We start from the raw sequence: 27,717 nt of genomic DNA, 5'->3' as shown, positions 1-27,717 counted from the left end.
CCCTCCCCCCACCCCATACATGTGTGTGTGCTCTCATGTTTTCCCCAGTGCTTGAACTTTTTTAGTTCATTTTCCAAACAAATAATTCAGTTAACTATATGTATTTCTTTTTACATTTCCCATTTCCTCTAATTATATTATGGGTTATGATTCGCTGTGCTCGAAACTAAGCTATGTTGTCTGGAAAATGCCTCAGTGTAAATATATGGCTAATTAGCTAAGGAGACAAAAGTATAATCTACCCAAGGGACATGTTTGGGACCTTGTCATTAGCTTCCATTTTTCTTTTCCCTGCTGTGCTTCACTGCTTGCACCTGGCAGAAATCTTTAAAATGTTCATCAGAAGCCCCACAGTGTTCTTCACTTCCTCTCAGTACCTTATCCCCAGCACCCCTGGTCAGTAACAGGTTAGAGCACACCAAAGCTTTTGATTTTCTGATAGTACAAATTAACCTGCCTTCCAAAGGAAGACATTTGATGGTAATGCTTGTCAAAGTGACCTGGTGAGAGCAGCAAGGGTTAAAAGAAGGAGCGAGAGTGTGTGAGTGTACATGCTTCAAGAGATGGACGAGGCATGCGGGAGTTAGTTGGTTCACAATAGCGACTTGGCTATTGAAAGTGAATAGGTGGGCATAACAGAGTGACCAGGTGTGTGGGCATGAACTGTTCTGAAGGAATTTACTGTGTGAGCAGTATTGATTAGATGTAACAGAATGGCCTGCTGGTTAATATTCACTTAGGGCTTATTCAGCAGGCAGAACATTCTGTCACTTTTTGAGCATTCCATCTGTTGAACAGGTGCACTCTGAACGGTTTGCTGCATTTTGCAACATTCCTCAGATGGAGTTTCATGGGCATGCCATCATGTTGGCATGATGTAGGGCAGCAGTGTAGTATAACGGGTAAGGAACTAGTCTTGTAAACTATAGGTCACAGCTGCTGCTGTACCTATACAGCTTTAGTATATATCCAGCTGTATAAATGGATGTAATATAAATGCTATGTAAAACGTTGTGTAAGTTTCTCTGGATTATAGTGTCTGCTAAATGCTTGTAATGTAATGTTGGATCTGCTAGATTGGTGGTGGGGTCAGTGTGGATTAATTCAAAACTTAAACTGAGGTTTTGGTTCTTATAATTGCAAGAGTAAATGTAACATTATGATAAGGTTATATGGGGTGAGCTTGCAGGAAGAATTTGCCTCTGTATTTGAATTTACTGAATATCCTGCTCTGTTGCTTCTTCAGTCTGGAGAGAACAAACACCTTTTTTGCTACATGATACAATAGAATCCACTTAATTGCCAAATTTCTCATTTGGAATTTTCCATTCATTTTATTGCAAATTCAATTAAATTAAGTGGATTCCACTAAAGTTAATTGTGCATGGCTAAAATTGCACATAAACATGAAAAAACAGTCAAAACTTTTAAAACGTAAAATGCAGTATCATTCACAACCAAATTGTATCAATAAATGAAAGGACCATTTCTAATTGTTTTCTCCTATAGGTGGCTTGAAAAAACACTTAGGCAGCCTGCCTAAGACATTTCAGTGCAGGGAAACCCCTGTCAGTTGATGATGTTCCTTAAGTAAAGGTGGAAACCAGCAATCAGTCTCATTAATCCAGCAGCAGTACCCATGCAACAGGCAATGAAGAGTGTAAGTTTCGATAAAACATCCACAGTTCAAAAAGCAGTCAAAACTGAACGGTAGGATGAGAAACTCCAAGTGATCTACAGCTGACAGTCTACCAAGTTCATGCCCCTTAGCCCTCCGCCTACGTTCGCTTCCATCTCCTCCTCCCCCTCCTCTTCCTCCTCCAGAGAGTGCTTCATCACTAAGAGCACTCCAGTAGTATACACCCACTCCTGAGCTTTAATCTCCAGCCTCATGCTCGGCAGTGGAGGCTCGGATTTAAAAACATGTGAGCAGAAACTCTCAGACTTTGGCTCCCGTGTTGCCAGTTATGGGAATACTCCCCTAGAGAGGTGATTTTTCCAAACAGGCTATTCACTTGCTGGGTGAATGCTGTAAACAGTGATTGCATTAATGAATTAAATGGCAATGATGAATTACATCCGATGTTCCCTCTGTGAAGTGCAGCCTGTCAGTTGCGGCTTTCACCACAAGCAGTCCTGTGGTGACCTGTTGAGATCAATGGGAAATTCCATGGGTCATTTATTCAGAATACAGTTTATGTTGGCAATGTGTCTCATTAATTTCAGAATAATATACCATACAATTACGAAATCACATGCCTGAGAAATTTATATTCCAAAATAATATATGTTATTTTATTCTTATCTTATAAATAAAATGTATAAATTTGGTGGTCAACCATTGTCCCTCAGATTATGACAGGAAAAAGATGTACTTTGCTGCTATTGGAGCTGTTGGCCCTTCTCCTAGCAGGATTTGTAGTTTATTTTCATTTGTTTGTGAACAAATGAAAAGAATGTCTTTCATCGTTAGAGATAGTTTGTTAAATTTATTTGTCCTAATTTCTGAATATGTTCTACAATGTTGGTTTCCACCTCTCCTGTCTTACAATGACCACATATATGATCTTCTTTTGGTAACCGTGTATTCCGGTGTCTGCCTTTTTCAATTGCAAGTGTGTGGTCACTGAGCCTGTCAGGATCTGTTTCTGCTTTGTATCCCTGACAGAGGAGAGATACTTAGCTAGTGTATAGTCATTTTTTTAGGGTCTGGTAGTAATCTAGTTTGTTTTGTGTTTTGGTTGCATGGTCTCAATATTCCAGATAAGAGATTTTGGTGTGTTTCATTACTTGGTTTGTAGGTAAACCATGCTGGTATGAAGCTGGACTGTGTTTTGTGTTAGTTGGGTTAATGGGTTAGTCAGTTCTGATTTACATTATAATTATGATTAGAGTTTGTTGGGCTATGTTTACCTATGCATCCACCACCAAACATGTGGCTAATGACCCATCACAGTCATTCATCAGCAGTGGAGTTTGGGTTATTTTTAGCCAGCCGTGATCTGTCTCCATGATGGATGCTTCATTGTATTGAATGGGTTTCCTCCAGCTCCTACAGCACAGAGAATGAAGAGATTCCATACGCATGGCTGTGTGTTTGGGTGCAACAAACCTTGCTCTCCTTCCATCTGCTGAGTAATTAGCATGCTGATATCTAAATGTAGCACATGTGTAAATTAATTCATTATATATATATTTATATATATATGACTACAAGTATCTGGACAGCCTTTAGTCTGGGGCTGGTTTTCACAGTTTGGGCTAAGCCCCTTAGTTCCAGTGAAGGCAAATCTTAATGCAATGACATTCTAGACAATTCTGTGCTTCCAACTTTGTGGCAAAAGTTTAGGGAAGGGCCTTTCCTGTTACAGCATGTCAATTTTCCCTGGGCATACAGTGAGGTCCATATAAAAATGGTTTTGTCAAGATCAATGTGAAATAACTTGTACAGAGCCCTGAACTAACCACCATCCAGCACCTTAGGGATGAATTGGAAAACCAACAGCGAGCCCGACCTCACTAATGCTCTTTTGGCTTAATGGAAGGAAATCCCTGCAGCAATGCTCCAACATCTAGAATAAACCTTTCCCAGAAGAGTGGAGGTTGTTATATCAGCAACTCCATATTAATGGCCATAATTTTGAACAAGCAGCAATTAGTGGTAAGCAAATTTGTCACCTCAGGGCAAAAAATGAAAATTACTTTTGGGGCAGTCATCGAAACATCATTAAAAAAACAATATCTCCGTTCGTGTGTTGTGTTATTCAGGATAAAAGCACCATTTAGAAGGTATACCCACATATACAGTGTGTACTTGTAAGATAGAAAATACAGAAAAAGATTCATATCTTTAAAATTCACTCAGCCCCTGATTTAGAAAAGATCCACATGAACTAGGTCACCTGGATTTTATGTAAATGGAGGGAGTCTACCCCTGGTGTTTCATATAATGGGGACACTACAGACTGATGCTTTAATTTGGATCAGACCCAAGGTGCATGCTTGTGTGTGTGAGAGAGAGAGAGAGAGAGAGAGAGAGAGCATGTGTATGATTTGTTATTGTGAAATTATGAAATATATGTATACATATATGAAATTATTGTTCTGTAGAAAATGTTATTTATAAAATGTCTGTTTTGTCTTGCTTTAAGACAAGACAACTAAACCGATTTGGCCATCTGTTTCCGTATCCTGAAAAAAATGATTTTGCTGAAATCCCCAGGGTCTCCTCTACTTCTATATGACCCTGAACGCCAATAATTAGTTATCTCCCCATCCACAGGAAACTATGGGGAGAGCGGCATGGAGGCATTCAAGGACATGGCCGCCAAGGAGGGGATCTGCATCGCGCACTCTGACAAGATCTACAGCAACGCCGGGGAGCAGGGCTTCGACAGGCTCCTGGGGAAGCTGAGGAGCCATCTTCCCAAGGCGCGCGTGGTGGCCTGCTTCTGCGAGGGCATGACCGTGCGCGGGATCCTCATGGCCATGCGGCGCCAGGGCCTGGTGGGGGAGTTCCTGCTGGTCGGCAGGTCAGTAAACAAGGATGACTTCTCCTTCTACTCATTGGGACAGTGCTGGTATGCATGGAAGAATCCTAAGAGACTATCAGCCATCTTTATTTGACTAGATTTAGCTATTTCCCTGTTACAGCACTCAGTGTTTTCACTGTGATCTTTTTCCCTTCTGTATCTCATATATTCGGCTTGTTAGCACCTCTAGGCCTCAAGTTCAGAGCGTTTGCCCATTTCCCGCTTTTTTAGTCCTCAGTTCATTGGGTAAGCAAGCTTGGGGATTGTGTGTTTTTTGGGTGGTGTGTCACATCCAGTCCCACTGTTATAGAAGGATGGGGGTTGCGGTATGAATATCTGCCATATGTTGGAGCTGTGCCAATCATTGCCACTTTTATTGCCACTTTTTTCAGAGAATGCATTTCACATTTTCTTGCAATGGTTGGATTACATATTTTAGAATATATTTATTTTTGGTAAAAGTTGTGCATTTGGGGCCTCGTGCATGATCTTCTCTGATGCCACACGGATGTGGTAAGAAGTGCAAAACTGGGAAACTATGTTTTGGAAACCATTGCTTCTCAGATTGGACTATTCATCTCTTGTTCTGCCCAGACAGAGGGGGGCGGGGGGGGGGGTACACAAATATTCTCTGATGAGACAATGTTTGTTGAATCAAGTATATACTGAATCAATAGCATAAAGTTACTGCAGCCCTCCTGAAGATACAATATGCTCTAAAAGCTTATGGTTGGCCAAGTTTCTTCCACATACAGCCTTTGAATACTTTGGATGTTCTGTGCCAGTGTTTCTCTGTGTGATGGACTGGCATGTTGTCTGCTGGGACTGTGCTCAGGAAGAACTCCGGCCAGATGTGATGTCAAGAATCTGGCCAATTGACGATGATTTCCTTTTATCTTGAGATCTTAAGGGCCATGTGCATGTGTTGTCAGTCCGTAAGCCTCATATTCTGAACTGTATTTCACAAACAAACATGCTCTTTACATTTCTAGCATCATCACATGGGTCCCATGTACCTTCCTCACCTACTTATTGTCATCATCATCATCATCAACATCATCACCATCATCGTCACCATCAGTCCCAAAATTCACAAGCAGATGAAGATACTGGCTGTCACAATACCATATCCACCCAATGCTTTCCAGAGGTCTTCCCAGAGTATCATACAGGTAACTCTCCTTTAGCCTTTTCACCATTCAAAGCAATTCAGTAGTTTTTCTTAGAACTATATTTAACATCAGGCCATTATCATAAAATGATGGACATTTCTACCTATCATAAGATTTAATGGCAAGTCCAGTGATAGCAATTGCCATAATTGATGGAAATTATTATGGCATTAATAGGTTGACTTATTACAAATTAATTTTTTTCCCTTTTTTTGTAAATTATAGATTTTAACTGTCAGATATAACAAACAACAAATAACATCACAAACTATTAACAAGCTATTCCAGTTTTAGTTCAATTTAGCAATGATTTTTCTGATAATTCATGATAATTATTCACATTATAATGAACCTTTATTTCTATTGCTGCTGTTCAATAACCGTTACATTGTTGTCACATTGTTTATTTTTAAAATTGAGAATATACTGTATGTTTCTAGATCTTCTTGTGAATTGTCTCTGCAGGCTCCATGTAGCATATGTGACATCTTTTGAGGATGTCTAGTCACTCTAAATATATACACTACCGACATGCACCATGGGTTCCTCAGCAATAGTGGAGCCCCAGTGGTGTTCCAGACCTCAGAGGTTAGCATGCTAAAGAGACTCAGCAGTGGCCTAATACACTGCTCCACCATTGATAAATAGGTCAGTGTGACAGAGAGTGGGGTGTCTGATGTCCCAGCACTGCAAGGCCCACTCTAATAAGACTGGGGGTGGCAACAGGGACAAATCCATCTTCTTAATGGGCTTGTTATCTGAGGGGACTTGTTTCTGTCTGAACGCCTACATCACACTCTCAGGTAAAAAAACCTGAAGAAAAGCAAAGAGCAACATTTGATAGGAATACAACCACTTCTGCCAACATGTCTATAAGTCACGGAATACCACCCGTCCAAAATCAACTCCACTTGCATATATACATGTAACTGAGAAAAATATTTTTTCTCTAAATGTATGTAAATGTACGTCTTTTCACTACTTGATAGTTGTAAGGCTTTATGTGTGTACTATTCTTACATGCAGCATTAAAACTTTGTGGCTACACATAGCAGAGAGCTTATGGTACTATTTGAAGGGCACACATGTGCCATCAAGACTATGTATCAAAATTTAGGAAATATGTGAAGAATTATGCATCGTATACACAAAATGTACATGGTCTGTACCGATGGCAGCAGCGGTGACCGATTGTAGCTTACATCTGCAAGTGTGTTCCAAACGTCTTAATCAATGTGAAATTATCCGATGTGAAATTGTAAACATCTAAAAAAAAAAATCTGCGCTATTTCCACAAAAAGTGCAAGCCAAACTTGATAGGTCTTGCTGATGGATGAGTGGTGTACAGAATGTTCATGTGGAATAAGAAGAAATAATAAGGAGAACACTAAACTCGCTCTTTCAGTGACCTTAAATGCCCTCCAGCGGGGCCATAACTTTGTCTAGAACCCCATCTGTGAGCAAACCTCCACTTTATAAACATTCAAATGAAGCCTCTAATTGATCCTCTTTTTCAAGCGCTTCAAATACTGTCACAGCTTAAAACCTTCTTCTCTGGTCTGCCATAATTATAAATACATTTTATAGCACAATGGCAAGTTGTTAGGAGAACTAGCTGGCTTTTCAGCTGTGCACATTCACTCATTATCAGCACGAGCTTTGTGACACAGAGCCCTCCTGGCAGTACACAGTTAGATTCCTTTGGAATGGCAGTACCCATTGGTGCCAATGAGGGCTCATTTGAAAGGTTACAGCCTTGTTTCATTTGTTCTGTAACTCAATTGACTTAAAAGTAAACCTATTGCTTCAGATCAAACATCTGCTATACAAAATACTTCTGTGCTAAAGAGAGCATGGGATGGTCAGATAAACCAGCCACATTCTAAATGGATTCTTGTCGGATTTAGTTGAACATTGCGCCTGACCTAGCTAACAGCATTAGCTTGAATACGAGCCGTGGCATTTTGGATTACAGGCACATGTGCAGGAGTCAGTATTGTAAATACCGAAAGTGAATGCAATGTAAGTACATTAAATATGGGCATTTAACACTTATTTATTTGGTGATCTGATGTACTGTTCTGAAAGCTGAAAAGGTATACAATTTTTTTCATGCAAAAGTAAACAAAACTGGGTGACCATAGACAACACAAAAAAGAGGAGAGGAGACACCTTTTTTACTGCTATCTATTGCCCTGGGTGCTGATACAGGAGTAAGTGGCGTTGTTGGCCAGAAAAGAGTGTTGCAAAATTTGCGGCATATTTGCGGTCCATTTTTAATGAATTGTGAATATTTGCTTTATTACCATTCTGTGGGCACCGGTGCCCATACCACTAGGGGGCAGGAGGGAAAAGTCTACCAGGATGTATTGCATATTTGTCATTACATTAATTCTAAGAAGCGTGGAAAAATGAAAAATCTTTTGATAATACATTTTTTTCAATCTGTCAACAGAAAGACTTAATCTGTTCTCAAACAGTTGAGGTATTTTTTGAGATCAGTTCTAATTTTGCCATATTTGCACTGTCTTGTTCTTACCATAAAATTACAGCAGCAACCTGTTCAAAGCTCACCATACAACAATGTGAGATCACACTACATATCTTCAAGAGCCTTTCCTGTAACAACATTATTTTTTATCTCTGATAGGAAACACTTGTATAGACAACAAAACATTATTGTTCACTGTTGATATCTAGGGAGTTTAGCAGACAGTCTTGGCAGACAATCTCTTCTAATGCTTTTGTTTTTAGTCCTAATGTTTCACCTTTAACCGTTGATCCATTGCTATCTAGCCAAATAATGAATACATATTATTACAATATGACAGAACAAATACCTCTACAGAATTTTGCTTTTTAAATACTGTAATCAAACTATAAGCTTAAAGATTGGAATGTAAATACATTTTACTTTGATTGTTGAAAATGCATTTGATTCTGTAAACTCTGAAAGCCACAAAGCCAGCAATTACTGAAAGCTAATTGCCACAACTTTGATGAAATGCTAGATTTACAGTATTCTGTGCCTGTGAGTTAATTTATTTTAGGAAAAGGGGAAATACAAGAAAAAGTGGTTGAATAACATTGACAAAAATAAACGTAATATGATTTCTAAAATTCACAAATGGTTAATACATAGGCCAGATCAGGCAGGATTACTGCATCACTTGAAGGGAAGGTCTTTTATCCCTTAATCGTTCTGATATGAAGTGCTTTTGGTATTATGACTAGCCCGTAGGAAATGCTCTTTGCTGCTCTGCTCAGTATGCTCTGCCATGCTCTTTTTACGGGGAGATTTAGCCCTATAATGCCTCACAGGCTTTTTTTCTAATTAAACAGCCCTTTTTTACTGCTTGCACACGCCACGCATCCGTCTCACAACATTGCTGCGGCGTTGCAGCTGCACTGTGGCAACGCTAATGCAACTGCTGCAGTTCCGTGAGAATGTTATCTGTTATTTTGGATCTTGTATAACTCAAATTATGTATTGGAGTAAAAGAGATGAGGAGATTTAGAGGAAGGAGAATGGACCAGGATAAAGAGAAATTAAGCACAAGGGGGAGTCAGCTTCAGCCTGGTATTTATTGAGCACAGGAGGAAGAAAGCTGATGTCCAAAGCAGATATTTATCATAGATTTTCTGTTTGCAGACCCACTTGGATGGGCCCAAAACTAAGAGACTAAGTTAGATTCAGATGGCATGTCTAGGTGTAATCACAAAAATGTATCATGGCTGCTGATAAAATAAGTGTAGTAAGTGCACACCTTTATTGCATACTTTGACACAATGCTCCAACTTGTGCAGTCCTCTTGAGGCAGATTGGTTATGCTGGGAACATGAAACAAGAACAAGAGTAAATTATGCCATACCAGTGGCAGTGAGCTTTAGCCAAGTATAGGAGAATGCATTGGGCAATGGCCCATGATTCAGAGGCAGAAGGTGATATTATCCCATAGCATGTTGTTCCCTTAGCATGGAACCAGGGTATCTTCCTCAGAGTGCTTATCTTGATTATTGTTGGGGCTGTCCTTTGTAGTTGCTAACACTCAGGGCTGGATTCCCTGTCGATCATTCTGGCCACACAAAGTGCTGCTCAACATCCAGATTAGGATTCCATGAAGCCAAGAAGGTTCCATTTTGGTTTGTTGGAAATCATAATTTTCTCCTCTAAACCAAGAGAGGGAACCTCAGAACTTGATCTAAAAGTAAAGCTCCTCCAGTATTATCTATATTTAGTAACATATAACATGTATGATGAAATTAGCATTTTTAAAATTCACTTTACAGTCATGAATTTCCCTGAAAATTACTCTTCTAGAGAACCCACCTATTTGTAGGAAAATGCATTAAAGTGTTTTAATGCATATGGTAAAATACTTCATTTCACTACAAAGAGAACAAAAAATGTTATCATGGGAGCAGGGGAAGGGTTGTTTGTGTATTTGCTGACTGAATATTTAAAGTATCTATTTTAGAAAATGGTGTCATGGTCTAGATATCCTCATATAAAGGGACACGAGCCATCTCCCTGGGAAGCTGTCACATTTGTGAGGGTTCCAGACTTTGATGTGGTGTGAGAGAGACCTTGCCTAGAGTTCCATGTGACTGACAGTAGCTCCTGAAATAATATCTGCCTGCCTTCCACCCTTAGGCAAGCAGACCCAATACCAGGCTTTATTCCAGGCTGTGGAGTAGAGGTTAGAACACTGGACTCTGGACCAGATGTAGGTTTAAATCTTCAAAAGGAAAGAACCACCCTGAATGTGATCAAACAGGACTACCATCAGTTTATTCATTAATACGGAATGAGAATTTGGAGATGGGTAGTGTCCCAAATGTATGGACGGTGAACACAAACAAGTTGTGCTTTAAACAGACGGATGGTGAAAAGAAGAATCAATGGCTATACCTTTTTGTCCTCAGTGTGCTAAGCCGCAATACTGTTCTTCTAATCTTGTTTTATTCTGGTGGGGATATTTCATCTAATGCACAGTTGCTTTCTGTATGATCTTGGCCTTTTCACTTTTTTCAAGCAGCCTTGTATAGAAAAATTGAGAAACACAGCAGGAATATAGAATAAGAATGTGCCACTGCCCGGAGAAGGATAGCTGTGTGTCCACTTGAATGTGACACTGAACAGCATACAGATCTTTTTTTTTTCCTCACAAAAATTTAACTGAATTGAATTGAATAGATTTATTTCAAACATGTAACAAATAATAAGTAAGAAAACAAACACATACAAAAAAAATAATAATAATAATTGTCACCATGAAGTGTTACTGTCACATACTGATTGGCATTAGGCCCACTATACTACTGTATGTCTTGGTACAGTTCACATTGCCTTGCTTGCCTCAGTCTCCAGGGACACAATCAGTGGGGCACACCTCTGCATGGCTGTCGTGAAGCATGAGAGGAGCTGTCAGTCTCCATCAGAAATAAGGTGGAAGCAGAGTTTTCACTGCCTCTCAGTGGAGGAGGAGCTACCACTGTCTGTCAGTATCTGGCAGAGGTGTCACTGTCTGTCAGAATGAGGAGTAGGTATGACTGTCTATCAGCCACAGGCCAGAGGTGTTGGTATGACGGAGATAAGACTTCAGACATGGTTATTGCCCCCCCCCCCCCACGCCCCCCCACCCCCCCAATGATAGAAATGAATTTAAAAGCACAAGATTAAATTTTTTTAAATAGCTGCAGCATATTGTTTGTTTTAAAAACAAACTGATAAACCATCTAATGTATCATTTTAAGCAAGTGTGTTTGTCTGAGTGTGATTTTTTTGGAGAAATGACCCACTTTTGCCAGACTTTTTTAACCATTCTTTTGGGATTTATAGAGACTTGGCAGCATCCTTGGAAGATATACGGGGGGTCTGCACCTTGACAGTTTGAGAAAACATCTGGGCTGTGGAGCACAGCAGAATGGTTTCCATCGAACTAATAGTACAGCTCTGAGCCATTGTGTGCTGTATTACACAGAATGGGTAGAGGTACATGATTGAGATGGGACTGGATTTAAAGTAAGCATTCTGAGCTTAAGATTGTACAATATCTTCCTGTTCCTCACTGTTTTTCCATGCCAGGATGGAGCCCCTTGTGCTCATATCTGTGTTGGTGTGTGGTGGCTTGGAGTAAATTTTATTCTTCGCAATTTGCAAAGCTGGATCCTGGAATCAGAATCTAGCTGCTCCAGACTGAAGAGTCTGTGGCCAAAGCAGACACCCACGTCTCAGTCAGTGTCTGAGTGGCCTGCGTTACAGCAATTAAACAAAAGCATTTTTCACAATTACAGTGATTCACATTGAGACCTGACACGTCACTGTGTTCCAACAACATTTAAAGTAGTCTAACAAGCACATAAATGTGAAGGCAACATTTTTTCCATTTCATCAGAAAGGGTGGTTGCTATTAAACAAATCTATGTTAGATACAAGCATTCTCTTGCATATCAGTTCACTGTAATGATGGATTCAAATAGGGCTTGTTGATTTTTGATGAAGGTGATTGGCAGACTTGCAGATGGGGAGGAAGCCAAGATCAGTACAGCAACAGTGTGTGTGCGTGTATGCATGTGTGTGTGTGCATGCAAGCATGCGTGATGTGATGTCATGTGATACCATGTGATGTGAAGTTGTAAAAATAGGAAGAGTGGTGGTGAATGGCAATGCTGTCTTAACTCAAAGATGTTTCCTGTGTTGAGCAATGGAAAGTCAAAACCTTAAGTGTAAAGCCTTAAGAATAGTCAGGGATGATCATTCAAAGAGAGGAACATTCTCTTGGAGCACCTTCAGTAGCCTTCAGTAGATTTAAAAAATGGAAAGTCACATCACATGATGTAACTGTCTTGCAATCCTGTAGAAGAAAGAAATGAAAAGTAATGAAAACAAAAAGGCTTGCAGTTACCTGTGGAGCTCAGACAGGAACTGGAAATGAACAAAAATCAACCTCTGCTGTGATCAAATGCTTTGTGTTGTTCACTGAAAGAAAACCCACAATGTTGTAGGTTTAGAATATGAAATGTGTTTTCATTTATAAAATTCTGAACCTTACTGTATAATATTCAGTAAAAATCTGTGCGTGTGTGTGTTATGTTTTGATTTATGCCATTGATTATGGTTGTTTATATAAAGGAAATACTACAATGTGTGTACTGAATGCACTGGATTGTCATCATGTATCATTACAGGATGAACGTATTTCATAATAATAAGTTAATGCATAATAATACATACATTATTTATGTTATGTTGACGCTGTTCATAAAATTGATTTTTTTTTAAAAGATGATATTGCCAGCGTGGGAAGGATACTGTTACATCAGCAGTTGTCAGTCAGGTAATCAGGAGATTACAAAATGGGTTCATAGAAGCATGCTGGTATTGTTTCAGTTGTGTAAAGGGCCTCTGATTCAGATTAAATCTAAAAGGTCATTTAATGGGCCCTCTAGTTAAAAATAAATACTTTTCCTTAAATGTATTTCTTTTCCCCGAAAGACTGGCTGTGCATACCCACCCTTCCCCCTACATGGAATAGAGAAAAGCTACAGTAACCGCCCACATGCTGTGTTGTATAACAAACTGCTGTGAGGGCAACAAGAGTATTCACTCTCTCCTCACTTCAGAGTCCAACAAAAGTGAAGAGTGTGCTGGAAAATTGCACTACTGACCTTTCACCAGTTTTAAGAGCCTTTAAAAACAGTATTTTTATTCATAGCAAAGATAACAACCGTTTCACACTGTCAATGTGATATAACTGAAATGTTGCACATGGTTCTGTCTATTCCATATGTCCATCAGGAGAGTGTTGCAGCTATGAACTTAGAGTAGGTTGCTAGCTTAAAATTAGTATTAGGCTATTGTTCAATTTAATGAAAAGATTAACACCCATGTGAAAAAAACAATTGCCCCCTTAGTTATTCAACAAATCAATTAACAAATGTAATTGATAATTAGATTCAGCTGATTGAACACTGTCAGGCTTGAATGAAGCCATCCCTGTTGAATCTGAACCTTACTCATATTGAACCCTCCCATCAGTGAGTGAAGTCAACACACATGCTGTATAAGCACACTATGCCATGATCAAAGGAAATTCCAGAAGAGATAAGAAATAACTTGTTGAAATGAATCAGTCTGGAATGGGTTACACACAGCCACGGCTCTGGGACACCACCGAACCACTGAGAGAGCCATTATCTCCAAATGGAGAACACTTGGAGCAGTGGTGAATCTTCTCAGGAGTGGCCGGCCTGCCAAAAATCTCTCCAAGGGCACAGTGACAACTCATCCAAGATGTCACAAAAGATCCCAGGAGAACATTCAAATAACACCAGGCCTCTCTGGTCATAACTATGGTCAGTGTTCATGACTCCACAATAAGGAAGAGACTGGGTGAACACCATCAAGTCTGACTTGATGGTTTGACCTTCTACCAGGAATTACTAAGGTTATCTACTGAGGTGATTGAAGTTTTTTTTTTAATTAAACTTAAAATGATTTGTTATCATAAAGAGTGAAATAGCTTGCTTGGAAATTAACAGCAGTGTATTCCAGGATCCAGGATGACTCAAACACAGTGATAGATTCACTCACTCTTCATCAAACAAATTGGCATGTTATTGTTATTCCGTGCTGTGCTGCATCTTCTCTGTAAAACAATTGGCATGTTCATATATTATGAGACTGTTGGGCCCCAAGTAATATCAATCTCAGGATTTTACATTATGTTTTTTGTTGAATTCCTTGAAGCTATTTTTTCCCTTCAGTGAAGGTGGCATTGCATGCCTGTGGAGCGCAGTGTGGGAGTTGTGTGTGAAAGAGCTGAAACTCTGGGCCATTCTTACATAACAAGCCGCCTGCTCTCTGTGGGAGGTGGAGAGCTGAGTAGAAAATCCACGTGTAATCTAACAGTGTGATTGTCAATAAATTCTCACCCTATATGCCCAGGGAACATGCACACATATGGCATATCACTATTGTTTTGTTGTCATCCCAGTTTAGAAATGGCTGCGAGTTCAGCTAATATGAAATTGTGACTTAAATAAAATAGAAAACCAAAAACTGTTACAGGGAAAGAATCTCCAAATTTATATTGAAACTATTTGTGTGCGTGTGTGTGCGTGTTTAAATAATGATGCTGAGAATGCATGCATGAGCTTAATTGGGGAGATGCATTCATTTTCAAGATGAAAGTAGGGATCGTATAGACAACCCCGTTGATTATAATGGGATACAGTTATTGTGGGTTTTTTTGGGGTTTTTTCAGTTTAAAAAAATAGCCTTTTAGGCCATTTAAAATCAGTAATAACTAATCAACAGGGAGATTCAGATAATTCTAGAAATCTGCAGAAATGCCCTTAAACTAAATATTATGGGTTCAGTCCTTGGATGGGTCATACCATTGACTTTATCATTGTTCCTCCTTGGAAGAGATGAATTGGAGTAATGTTTGCACCTCTGATAGATTCAAATCCTGGCCAGGAGACATAATGGATCGTGATCAGCCAAAGCATGTATCTAGGTTATATGGTCATTCTGCCAAATCAAGGGAATGGATAAAGTAGACCAATAGGGAAGTGGTAAGTGATTGTCCTGTCTGCACCATCTGTGCCCCTACAGTGCCACATTAATGTTTCTGAGATGCAGGCTGTTGAAGCAGGCCCAAGGAGAGTGGAAGGCTGTATTTGGCAAAAACTGCACTGCATATGTTTCCTTATGCTGCAGGGGTTCATGTTATTTTTGCCATTACTTCCTTTAGTTATTTCGGATGCCTTGGTCCTCAGGAGGTTCACAGAGTTAAAATGAAATCTGACATTGTGAGAAAAATCACAACTAAAAAAGACTTGCATATATACTACAATCAATAGCAACAATCAATCAGTCAAACTAAATCATTCAATCCAACCATACATGCTTTTCCAATTTCCATGTACGGTACTAGATGAGCCTCATATTTCATACCATAACCTTGACTAGTATCACTAATCATAAAGACTATACTTACCAAGGGTCAAGGGTTGAAATGCATAGACCCTGAATACTGCACTCCTGTAGTGGGGCTTGGGGGAAGGGCATTTTTAAAGGGACAGCTGTGAAATTATCATTTCTGGTGAATTTAAGGGTAAGATACTACAGAGCTACTACTGATCAGCAAGGCTGGGTGTTTGTCATAGAAAATATTTTTCAAACGTTAATGAAGTAATAGATCTCATGTGCAGCAGTGAGAAATGATTTAAATAACATGCGCAACTTTGGCAACAGTAACAAGTGCTTGAAGTTTTAAAAAATAAAATAAAAAAAGCAGTTGCCAGCTGTTATGGAATAGTCTTATACATAAATATAGAGTCAAATACATAAATATTATTATAATCTTATAAAAATGTAATATAAAAATGTTTCTAAAGATATTTTCCACATAATTCTCATCATAATATAGTGAATGTTATTTTTCATGAAGCCATGCTTGAAAAAAGCTGTGGGGATGCAGCCAGCTGAGGTCGTTAACGGAGGAGTAAGCATCGTTTGAAGCCGTCCATTCATCTATCTTTCCTCTCTCGCCGTGTCTTCCTCTCATGCACCGCAGCGATGGCTGGGCCGACCGCTACGACGTGACAGACGGGTATCAGAGGGAGGCTGCGGGCGGCATCACCATCAAGCTGCAGTCGGCCTACGTCAAGTGGTTTGATGACTACTACCTGAAGCTCAGGCCCAACAGCAACCTGCGCAACCCCTGGTTCCCCGAGTTCTGGCAGCACCGCTTCCAGTGCCGCCTGAGGGGCCATCCGCAGGAGAACACCAAGTACACTCGCATCTGCAGCGGTGAGTGGGCGGCCGTGGGCAGGAAAAAGCCACATCTACGGCTCCTGCTGCCGCACGTCCTCAGAAAAGTCTCCAATGTTTCAGCGGGCGTGTGGTAGTCAGAGTGTCTGGTCCCACTTCAAGAGTTTGTGGGTTTGATTTCCCAACGCTATCTCTCTGTGCTCCTACAGCATGGTCTTTCCAAGGGAAATTATATTAGGCTAGGCATTATTAAGCATTTGAATATTTTTCAGTTCAAAATTGATATTTTTTTGCATTTTTGCTCATAGTAACAATGTTTAACTGCTCCTATAAGGTCAGGCCTAGTATTCAGTGGTCTACCAGGATATTGCAGTACCTAAACTCCATAATTAATCTCATCCCAGATTAGTTACTTCAACCTCTTGTCTTTGTTCTGGGGCTGTCCCTGTTGTTCATTCAGGCACTTAATTGATGCACTTATCCCTATCACTGCAACTGCAAATTTCTGAACCTGATAATAGAGTGATAATAGAGCTCTCTTTATTCCACCGCTGCCTGGCTCAGGACTAACGTATTGTGAACAACCAGTCCATGACCCTAATGGAGCTTAGTTGTCTGTTGCACCAATGAGGAGAGATTGTCGAAAGATAATTGATATTGGCATTTAAATTAGATAGTAACATACAGTAATGCTACGTTGTTTGCTTCACAGTTATTTTTCATGTAAAATAAATATGTAACAGTATAGTATTTCTCAGGTTTAAAAAAATGTGCATTAAGAGGCAAACATAAACAATCAGAGTATGGGGAACAGTGTCCCTCATTGACATCTGTTGCATTGGGTGTCTGACACTAAGGGAATTCTCTTGCTGTCACATGAGACTTACTGCCCTGTTTAATTCAGCCATGCATGCAATCATCTGGAGGTGTGGTTTGTGACATCACAGGGATTATCTGATTTCTCCTCCTGTAATGCAAAAAGTGAGAGAGAGAGAGAGAGAGAGAGAGAGCATTTGTCTTTATACACAATGAACACACCAGAATGTGAGTACTGGTACTGTGCCTGTCTGTTTCTGTGAAGTACAAAAAAGACTGACAGTGGGTGTCCTGCAAACCCAGTGAGATGACTGGTGCCCAGTCAAGGGACCAGCTGACTCACATTTTTCACCAAATTTGTCACTGAATGTATCACTGTTGTATAAACATAATACATAGATTGACATTTCACAAATTGTTAGAACTACACTGCAACTTTTAAGGGCCACGGTTTTTTTTAGTCCCATACCTGGCTTACCATTCAAGCCATTCATAAAACCTATATTTGCCTACTTTTCATGTTCTGAATTTTACTCCTTTACATACACTCAGTGGCCACTTTAAAAGGTACACCTATCTAGTAATGGGTAGGATCCCCATTAGGATGCCTTGAGAACTGCTTGAATTCTTTGTGGCAAGGATTCAACAAGGTGCTGAAAACACTCTTTATGGATTTTGGTCTATGCTGACTTGATAGCATCATGCAGTTCCTGCAGATTTTCCAGCCGCACATTCATGCTGCGAACCTCACGTTCCACCTCATCCCAAAGGTCCTTGATTAGACTGAGATCTGTACTGGCCATTGCAGTAAACTGTCACTGGTTGTGGAACCAGCCTGAGATGATGTGTACTTTGTGACATGGCACATTATCGGCTGAAAGCACCCATCTGAAAAAAGGTATACTGTGACATTCAAATGATGCTCAATTGGTATTAATGGGTTTTCAACTAGAAAGTTATATACCCTAAAGGCTATTTCTGAGTGAATTACTGCCCTCTGTTTACCTGTTAACGCTGACTTGTTTCCATCAGAGAAAGAGTCCTTGCGCCAGCAATACGCCCAGGATACCAAAATGGGCTTTGTCATCAATGCCATCTACTCCATGGCACACGGCCTCCACAACATGCAGAGGGCACTGTGCCCTGGCTACACCGGTCTCTGCAAAGCCATGCGGCCCATTGACGGCAGCAAGCTGCTGGAATTCCTCATGAAGACTAACTTCTCGGGCGTGTCTGCAGAGGTCATTCGGTTTGATGAGAATGGAGACTCTCCGGGGAGGTGAGTGTGAACATCAAATAGGGTTTCATTTTCTTTCTCGATTTCAGGGGCTCACCAGACTGTCTCTTATAGACAAAAGCCCCACAAGTGATACCTGAGCACACTACATGGTTGTACTTCAGTTGTTTGATTCCATACTTCAATTCTCGAGGACTACATCGCTACTTTGAAGACTGGAGGCCTGGCTGTGATATTGTGATATACCATCTCAGTGTAAATCCAGCTTTTCAAAGGTCCAGGAAAAGGGTCAGGAGAGTTTATCCGGCTGTTAATGTAATTAATGGGGTGATTTCAGGCTAAGCTGGGAGTGATGACCAAAAACCACTCCATTCACTGGTGTAAACTGTGCCTGAGAAGGAAGCATTCGAGAAATCTAGCAAATCAAGCAAATTTTTTTTTCCCAGGTACGAGATCATGAATTTCAAGAAGGTGGGCGTGAACGACTTCGGCTACATTAACGTTGGAAGCTGGGACAACACTGGTCTGAAGATGGACGATGATGAGATTTGGGCTAATGCGAGTTCCATTATCAGATCAGTTTGCAGTGACCCATGTGAGAAGGGACAGATCAAGGTGGGTCCCCAACATCTGGCTGTTGTGAGAAAAGCCTGAACAAAAGAAATTGAAAGAGAGAGAGAGCAATCAAAGCATTTTTTATATTCATTTGATGACACTTATGGTATCTTTCTGAAAGATAAATAATTAAAAACCAACTTTTTACTTAGCTTTTCCATTTTGTTCATCAAAGTAAAGGTGGCTGTGAGTATGTTTTCCCCTGCATGTTTGTGCCATTAAAATTCACTTGCCCTGTGTTTCTATTCTCTGGAAAGAGAGGGACTGTTGAGACACTTGCAAAGGTAGTCAGGCAAAATGAATAGAAAAGAATATCGCGTAAAATCACTAGCAAAATTTCACATTCCTGCCCAAGAGCAGGCCTGGGTTTATATAATAACATTATAAACACATTTCTAACACATTTCTAACAGACAATCTGTGATTTTGACAATCCCTTCTGTCACGAGTCCTCTAGGAAATGGATTGTCTTGAAAAACCTGAGTACAGAATTTAACACTTTTTATAAAGAGTTATAAAGACTTATATATTTATGTTGTGGCTATGCAATTTGTTTAGTGAAATGGCATTTGGCATTTACAGTGTGGGATTGAGGGCTTGTGGTTGGCCATTTGAAATATCTTTATGATGCACTCTGTGGGCGGCCTGTTGGAGCTCCTCAGCATGCTTACTCCCCATGCCGTCCAGGTGATCCGCAAGGGCGAAGTCAGCTGCTGCTGGACCTGCACGCCGTGCAAGGAGAACGAGTACGTCTTTGACGAGTACACCTGCCGGGCCTGCGAGCTTGGGTCATGGCCCACATATGACCTCACAGGTGAGGCTTTATCTCATCGCTAGCGGAACCTTCCGGAATGCTGGATCGAGCAAAAGGGCTGGGTCAGGGCTTCACTAAAAGCTGCAGGACTCACATGCACAAGGAACAGGCCAATACTTTCCAGGATACACACACACATTGACCTTTTGACCTGTTTCTCAAAAGGACTTTACTGGTGTCTATATCTGTACGTTTTTCACCAAGCTCTGACTCAATGCATGCGCTGGAGGAAACAGGAGTAACAATGGGGGGAGGGGGATTTTTTTTTTTTTTCAAAGATTTCAAAGATAATTAAATAAAAGAAAACACATTATGTTGTAAAGAGCACAGACAGGGACATGGGACCTGTTAGTACCATAATGATAAGCTCCTGATGCAGTGATGATTTTGCTTTATCAAAATCTTTTCCCTCAAGAATCATTTTATAATTCAAGTGATGCAGCTTCTCGTCAATGCCACAACAGGATGATTTTCTGTCTGAATTGTTTTTAGAGACAGGCAGAATAAAGACTCTGTCTGTTGGTTGAGTAACAATTTGGGAACGGTGAGGGTTGAATATTCATATTCTCTTATTCTAGCAACACAAAATGTTTATGTTGCAGCAATTCAACCACAATGGAACACTGAAGAAATGTAAAGAAACTCAAGAAAGCTGGGATCTGCTTGAGGCAGGAATCTGGAGTACTGAAAACATTCAGATATACCCTTAGAAGTTGTTTGTTTTTCAGAAGTGTGATATTAAAGTTAGAAACTTACATTAACTTTTGGGTGCATGTTTGGTCATTCATGGACCACGTAATGTGTTTGGTAACAGCCTGAAGCAACTTGTTTCTGTCCCAAATGATCTTTTTTCCTCATTTTTCAAAAATCACAAGTACCTGTTAAACCAAATGGAGCAGAAAAATATGAAAATGTTTTATACCTTTACATTAAGAAGTTACTGAAGAAAAACCATGCCTTTTCCTGTTTATCCCTAAGAATCTTCATGTGATTCAACTGAAATGTTTTAAACATTGAAATCCAGTACACTTCTTTTTCATTTACCATATTATGGATATATGATATGCAAAATTCTGGGCTTTCTAAAATGATTAGTTTACTATGGATTCAGACTATTGTGTCTTACATGTAGAATTTTCAATGGTATTTTACAAACTAGTTATTACTTCATTGTGGACTCATTTTAGTATACAATGGTAGATAATAATGGTTTGACCATTATCTACAAGAAGTACCTCATATTCATGCATCAGAAAAACCTTTACATCCATACACACAGTGCACAAAAGTCGACCCACATTTCTCACAAGCTCTTTGTCACCTGAATACTCTATAACATTCTCATTGTCACATCCCTGCAACACTGACAGACTTTTATGTGCTAGATGAGTAACTCTGCTAAATTAATTCCTAAATTAATTCCTTGCCATTCACTTTTATGAATACAAAAATACAATAAACCTTCACAGTGGTGTGAGTTGAAATTACTTCATCACTTCCTGGTGTGCTTCTAATAATTCTCATTACAGCTTGACACGAAGCATTTATTTTCTTTAACTGGTCTCTGCATGTAATTACAGTTGTCTTTAAAATTAAGTGTTCCCATATTTTGCCTGGAAGGCTGTGGTAAAGAAGTAATTCAATGAGAGCTGAGAAAACTCATTGAGGGTGTATGTTATTTGTCCCACCTACTCCTTACCCTTGGCACACGCAGGGTGTGACCCCATTCCTGTGGAGTACCTCCGCTGGGGGGACCCCGAGCCCATCGCTGCCGTGGTCTTCGCCTGCCTCGGCCTCCTGGCGACCTCCTTCGTCACGTGCATTTTCATCAAGTTCCGGGACACGCCGGTGGTGAAGTCCTCCAGCCGCGAGCTCTGCTACATCATCCTGGCGGGCATCTGCCTGGGCTACCTCTGCACCTTCTGCCTCATCGCCAAGCCGCACGTGGTCTACTGCTACCTGCAGAGAGTGGGCATCGGCCTGTCGCCCGCCATGAGCTACTCCGCCCTGGTCACCAAGACCAACCGCATCGCCCGCATCCTGGCCGGCAGCAAGAAGAAGATCTGCACCAAGAAGCCACGCTTCATGAGCGCCTGCGCCCAGTTGGTCATCGCCTTCCTCCTCATCGTTCTCCAGCTGGGCATCATCGTGGCACTCTTCATCATGGAGCCACCCGAGGTCATCCATGACTACCCCAGCATCCAGGAGGTCAACCTCATCTGCAACACCACCACCCTGGGCGTGGTGGCGCCACTGGGCTACAACAGCCTGCTCATCCTCAGCTGCACCTTCTACGCCTTCAAGACGCGCAACGTGCCGGCCAACTTCAACGAGGCCAAGTACATCGCCTTCACCATGTACACCACCTGCATCATCTGGCTGGCCTTCGTGCCCATCTACTTCGGCAGCAACTATAAGATCATCACCATGTGCTTCTCGGTCAGCCTGAGCGCCACGGTGGCTCTGTGCTGCATGTTCGTGCCCAAGGTCTACATCATCCTGGCCAAGCCGGAGCGCAACGTGCGCAGCGCCTTCACCACCTCCACCGTGGTGCGCATGCACGTGGGCGACGGCAAGTCCTCCTCTGCCGCCAGCCGCACCAGCAGCATGGCCAACCTGTGGAGACGCCGCGGGTCGGGCGGGGAGACACTCAGGTAGGACTCCAAGGACAGGCACGAGGGCGTTTCAGGTAAAGGGGCATCTGAGGTTTGACGTGGCTACGCAGTGCTCAGGTCAAAGGTCATCAAGGAAAGGGGGATGTTTACCTCCATTATCGCATCAGTTCGACTCTATCTATGTAAGCAATGCATTTTGTGGGTTTTACATCAGGGTGATATAATACAGAGCACATGTTTCTCATTGTGTTTGCTGTAATTATCCAATAACCACATATTGTTGCCATAACAGCATGCTGCATAAGAACACCTATCTGCCACTGATTTAAACCCTAAGGCTAGAAGGTATGCATCAATAGTAAATATATAAATAACTAAAATGTATGTTGCTTCTGCAACAGAGAGACATCAGATGAGCTGTGATAGTACTCATTAGCTTTCAGTTTTTGGCCGTAATTAATTTACTTGGCAGTAACACTGGTCTGGCTTCAGGTGATGGAAGATGGTGATTATGTATGTTATGTTCTTCATTCCATTTATTTGAACAGTAAAATGTCCAGTGTTACTTCAACTTTAACTGTGTGAATGTAACTCTTAACAGATAGCAATTGGTCCCACTATGGAATGTGGGACCAAATGTTATCTGTTGACTGTTGAATTAACACTGGATATTTTACTGAGTATGGCTACAGTTGCACCAGAGCTAGCTATACAGCAAGTAGAGGTACATGGGCAGGGAAAATACCAAAACAAGTGACGCAACATACAGTGAGAATTACCAAAATCACCTTAGGTCATTGTCAAATATTGGCCAATATCTGTGCAGTCTATCTGAGCCAGCTTCCCCCCAAGAAAGCAATATTGTTCTTGCTTCAAAACAGGGGATTTATTTATTCATCCTTCTGATCAGAAGATTATTTTAGTTGACAGCTTGTTTTCCAGACACACAACAGGGATGTTGTTTTGACAGCTGAAGCCGTCTGAATGGCTGTCGTGTTTCATTGCCACTGAGCGATGGCATTGCATCACTTCCTAGGCCTGGAAGAATGGGCTTTTTAAAGTAATAAGACCTCCCTAAAGATCATGGTCACTCCAAATTATGGGCAGGGACACTAAACAGGCTACAAAGTGTCGTGATGTCAGATGTGTTGCCATTGAGAGTGGCTTGTAGATGACAGAGCAAAAGACATTTTTTTGTATGACAAGACAGGTGAGACAGGAAAACAGAATAATAGTCACATGCATGTTGTCTTCAGCAGCTTATTCACTCTGTATAACCTGCCTGCTGCAACTTGCTTTTCTTTTGTGTTCTTGTGTGTCTGGAGCATTGGATGTGGATCCTTATATACACTTATAAACAGAGGATGTGTTGCTAATAATATCACATAAACACCATCATTTCTAATTAGCCTCCCTTTGCTATAGTCAGTTTTGCATACACAGTAAATCATGTCAGATTTGTTTCTATTTATACAAAGGAAATTGTGTCATGTGAACCCCACAATGATCACTGATGTGTTTGATTGCAAACAGACTTATTCTTACAACATTAAAAGACACAACAGAAACATTAATTTATTTGACCTCAATTTAGATACTTTTACGAAGCTTTTACTGCTAAGGACAAGGGCACGAATCGTACTCATTTTCTAGGCAGAATTACATAATTTGCTTTTGTAAATTGCCATTCACCCTGCCTTTATCCTACTGGATCACATAAATAAATAGGGCTTTAAAAATGTACTGTCTGATTCCCCAGGAAGAGGAGGGTAGTCAGCCTTGTATTACACATGTTTAGCAAAGTTTAGCAATATTTTCCAGAATATGAATACAGAGTGAGACAGAAGTGAGACTGCACAGACCACTCTGGTCAAATGTTAAAATCAGATTGAGGTTTTTTTAAAAAGAAATTAGACTTCATATGCATAAAGTGCTTACATGTGTGGCTAGTCACATCCAACCCACATCTAAGCAGCTTACCACCTGGTCCTCTTCCTCCAGTTAAGTGATTTTAATTAGAATTAACAGGGTATTCTCTGTGGTTGACAGTGATTAATAGTGATCAGGATTAATATAGTGATATAGTCAATGATGGTTTCCCACAGAATACACCCTGATCACATAAAGACACACAAACATCCGGTAGAAAGATGTTCTGTGAATGACTGAAATTGCAGATATTGAATGCCTGCAATAAACATGTTAAAAGGGTAAGCTTCACTCTTTCAGATATTAGTCAGATATTTCTTATTTCATATGCAAGCACATGTATGGAAGAGTACCACAGCAGACCTAGTTAGAACCTATCAAAATGGTATCTGATTTGGCATAAAATGTGTAATGTTGCATTTCATGTAGAATGCCTTAGAGGTGAGGTGAGATAACTGTGTAATCAACTGCTTTAATTGATCAGTTAAGTGCTGGGGAACACTAGCAGACCCTGTGGCCTGGCAGGACCAGGAATGAAGAAGTATTCATAGAGATTGAAAACACTGAGCCTGTGACATCAGGTTATATTATTAAGTTGATTTTACTATAAGAAACTCAGACATTTATCCATACAATGGGTTTGTTGAACTGGAATATTTTGGCATATTTCATAATGGTTTTGCAATATGTCCTTTGATTACAAATATTATAGTGTCAACAATTGTTATCTTTATGATAAATTCATTTATATTTCTCAAGTCATAAATTACACATGTGCCTTGTTTATTTCTGAATGTAGCATACTTATATATATATATATATATATATATTACTTAAAAATGCTTATATCTTGTTATGATTGGCTTTACTGGTTTATGAGGTTGGTTAGGAACGGTTAATAGCTAAAGATGTGTTTGTCAGGAGACTTCCCTAAGGTCTGTTGTGTTTGTCACCACACAGCTCCAATGGGAAGACTGTCACATGGGCTCAGAATGAGAGAGTGCAGAGCTACAACCTGTGGAAGCGAATCTCTGTCCACATCAAGAAGAGGGAGTCCAACCAGACGGCCGTTATCAAGCCCTTCTCCAAAGACGAGGGCGGGGTCAAGTGCATATATGAGGTGCCTGAGACGAACCAACTCTACCCGGTCACGTACCGCCCACGGACCCCCTCGCACATCAGCACGGTGAGCCAGAGGGCTGCGCCGCGGGGCTGCCTGGAAGAGGAGGAGGAAGAGGAGGTGCCGGCTCTGCCGTCCTACCTGAACGAGCGGCCCCAGCGCGGCCCCAGCGCCCAGGGCACCATCATGGACCAGATCAGCTGCGTGGTCAACCGCTTCACCGCCAACATCAGCGAGCTCAACAGCATGATGCTGTCCGGCCCCCCCTCCTGCGGTGCCACGCCCACCTCCACCACGCCCTGCTCCCCGACCTTCCTCATTCCTCGCGAGATGCAGCTGCCCACCTCCGTCACCACCTTCGCCGAGGTGCAGGCTGCCTCCGGCATGGGGGCCAACGGTCGCATGCGCGGCTTGGCCAAGGCCCCGCCTCTCCAGATCATGGACTCCCTGCAGGATCCCACCTCTGTAATGAGGCCCTCCGACCTGGAGGAGGCGCTGGCGACCCTGACGCCCCCCTCGCCCTTTAGGGACTCTGTGGGCTCTGGGAGCGGGTCGCCCACATCGCCCGCCTCAGAGTCGGCCCTCTGCGACCCGTCCTCGCCCAGGTATGATCGGCTGGTGCTGCGGGACTACAGCCAGAGCTCATCGTCATTGTGAAGCCAGGCAGAGAGCAGCAGGGCAACCATGGCGCCTCCTTAAACACACAGCAAAATGACAAACGTTAGTCAACACCTGCCAGGTTTCCTGTAACCCCTGTGTTTACAGCAGTGTGGATTTAGTCTGTGTTGAGTGGCCAGAAAGGACCTGACCAAGGCTCTAGCAAGTTTCTTCATGACACAGTTTACAGAAGGGGTCCAGAGAACAGGCTTCATATAACTTCAAGTGGCCTTACTGTGCTCAGATGCAGCTTTTGGCCAATCTAGAGTCTCTTTTGGACTCTGCTAGGACTGGGCCACTGGCTTTGCCATTGGGGCCCCGGTATTGCTGAGGAGCATTAACAGTATACACCCTGGTGGTCCTTGGTGATCATCCTTGTGACAGTTAAAATGGAACAGACACGTGAGATGCTGTCGACTGTATCCTGGGGTGTCGAAATCATGGTCAACAGCATAAATATCCAGTGTGATTTGCCTTTCTGGCACATTTTCAGACACACTACAGTATAAAGTGCTTTGTTTTGAAACGAAAGAAGATAATTGCATACACTATACAGCCTGTTTGTTACTGGAATCTTCTTATTCTTCTTTTTTCTGTAAATGTACTCTCTTTTTATTTCTTATTTAAACTCTCCAGAAATTACACTTAAATGTCAATATAAAATATGAATGTATATTCATCTTCAGATGATATGGGACCAAAACTATCTTGTTCCTCAGTTAGTGTTTGGATCAAGTGGTTCAAGTCAATTTAGTAAGTGCTCAGTCCTATGCTGGAATGCGTCACATGTTTGCTTATTTATGTAATGACATGTATTTGCTGTCTGAGGGAACAGTTGGTCGTATTTGCTGTACTGTAATCAAGTCGGTGCTGGGAATGAAGTGTTCAGGCTGTCATTGTGAAAGTGAAGTGATTATTAATCATTTAGAAGATGCATTCCTAAATGCCTGATGCGAAAGCACACTGCCCCAGCGAGCACAGGGTCTTCACACAACGTCTCTTAGACAGAGCGGCGCTTTCATGATGGAACGACGTCATTGCTACTCCGAAAGAATGTCACAAGGAGCCACACTGGGCCTTTCTGTGCAGAGGAGCGCAGATACAAACACATTCACTGAAGAAAAACACTGAGATAAGCAGTACTGATAATCAAGAGAATGTAAGCAGTGCAGTCAAAATGGCTGTATTCACCAAGATGCCAGTGAGTTGATATTTTTTTCACATTAACCATATTATATATTGCATTATGTAACTACATAGAAGGCATGACTAAAGCATTTGTTCATTTGTAGCTTGATTTATTTGCTCCTTAGTTGCTTAATTTAAAAAAATATTATCAATTTCCACTTTATTAACATTATCATAGTAAACTTAGCTACAAGTGCAAATGTGTATCAATGAATGTTTAAATGAGATACTATCTGCTG

General features: G+C 41.2%; 1 protein-coding gene across 1 annotated transcript in view; it reads left to right on the top strand.

The window, feature by feature from the left end:
• Positions 1-26,800, top strand: part of grm5a (glutamate receptor, metabotropic 5a) — a 37,183-nt gene extending 10,383 nt beyond the window's left edge. Inside the window, exons 4-10 of the mRNA XM_064350826.1 lie at positions 4,283-4,532; positions 16,291-16,526; positions 18,336-18,582; positions 18,987-19,155; positions 19,843-19,969; positions 21,684-22,623; positions 25,474-26,800. Of these exons, the coding sequence (XP_064206896.1) occupies positions 4,283-4,532; positions 16,291-16,526; positions 18,336-18,582; positions 18,987-19,155; positions 19,843-19,969; positions 21,684-22,623; positions 25,474-26,290 (2,786 nt within the window). The 3' untranslated portion in view covers positions 26,291-26,800. The remainder of the gene's footprint in view (positions 1-4,282; positions 4,533-16,290; positions 16,527-18,335; positions 18,583-18,986; positions 19,156-19,842; positions 19,970-21,683; positions 22,624-25,473) is intronic.
• The last annotated feature ends 917 nt before the right edge of the window (positions 26,801-27,717 follow it).

This window comes from Anguilla rostrata, chromosome 9, assembly GCF_018555375.3.
Source record: "Anguilla rostrata isolate EN2019 chromosome 9, ASM1855537v3, whole genome shotgun sequence".
Taxonomy (NCBI): Eukaryota; Metazoa; Chordata; class Actinopteri; order Anguilliformes; family Anguillidae; genus Anguilla; species Anguilla rostrata.
This window is presented reverse-complemented; position numbering and strand designations above follow the sequence as displayed.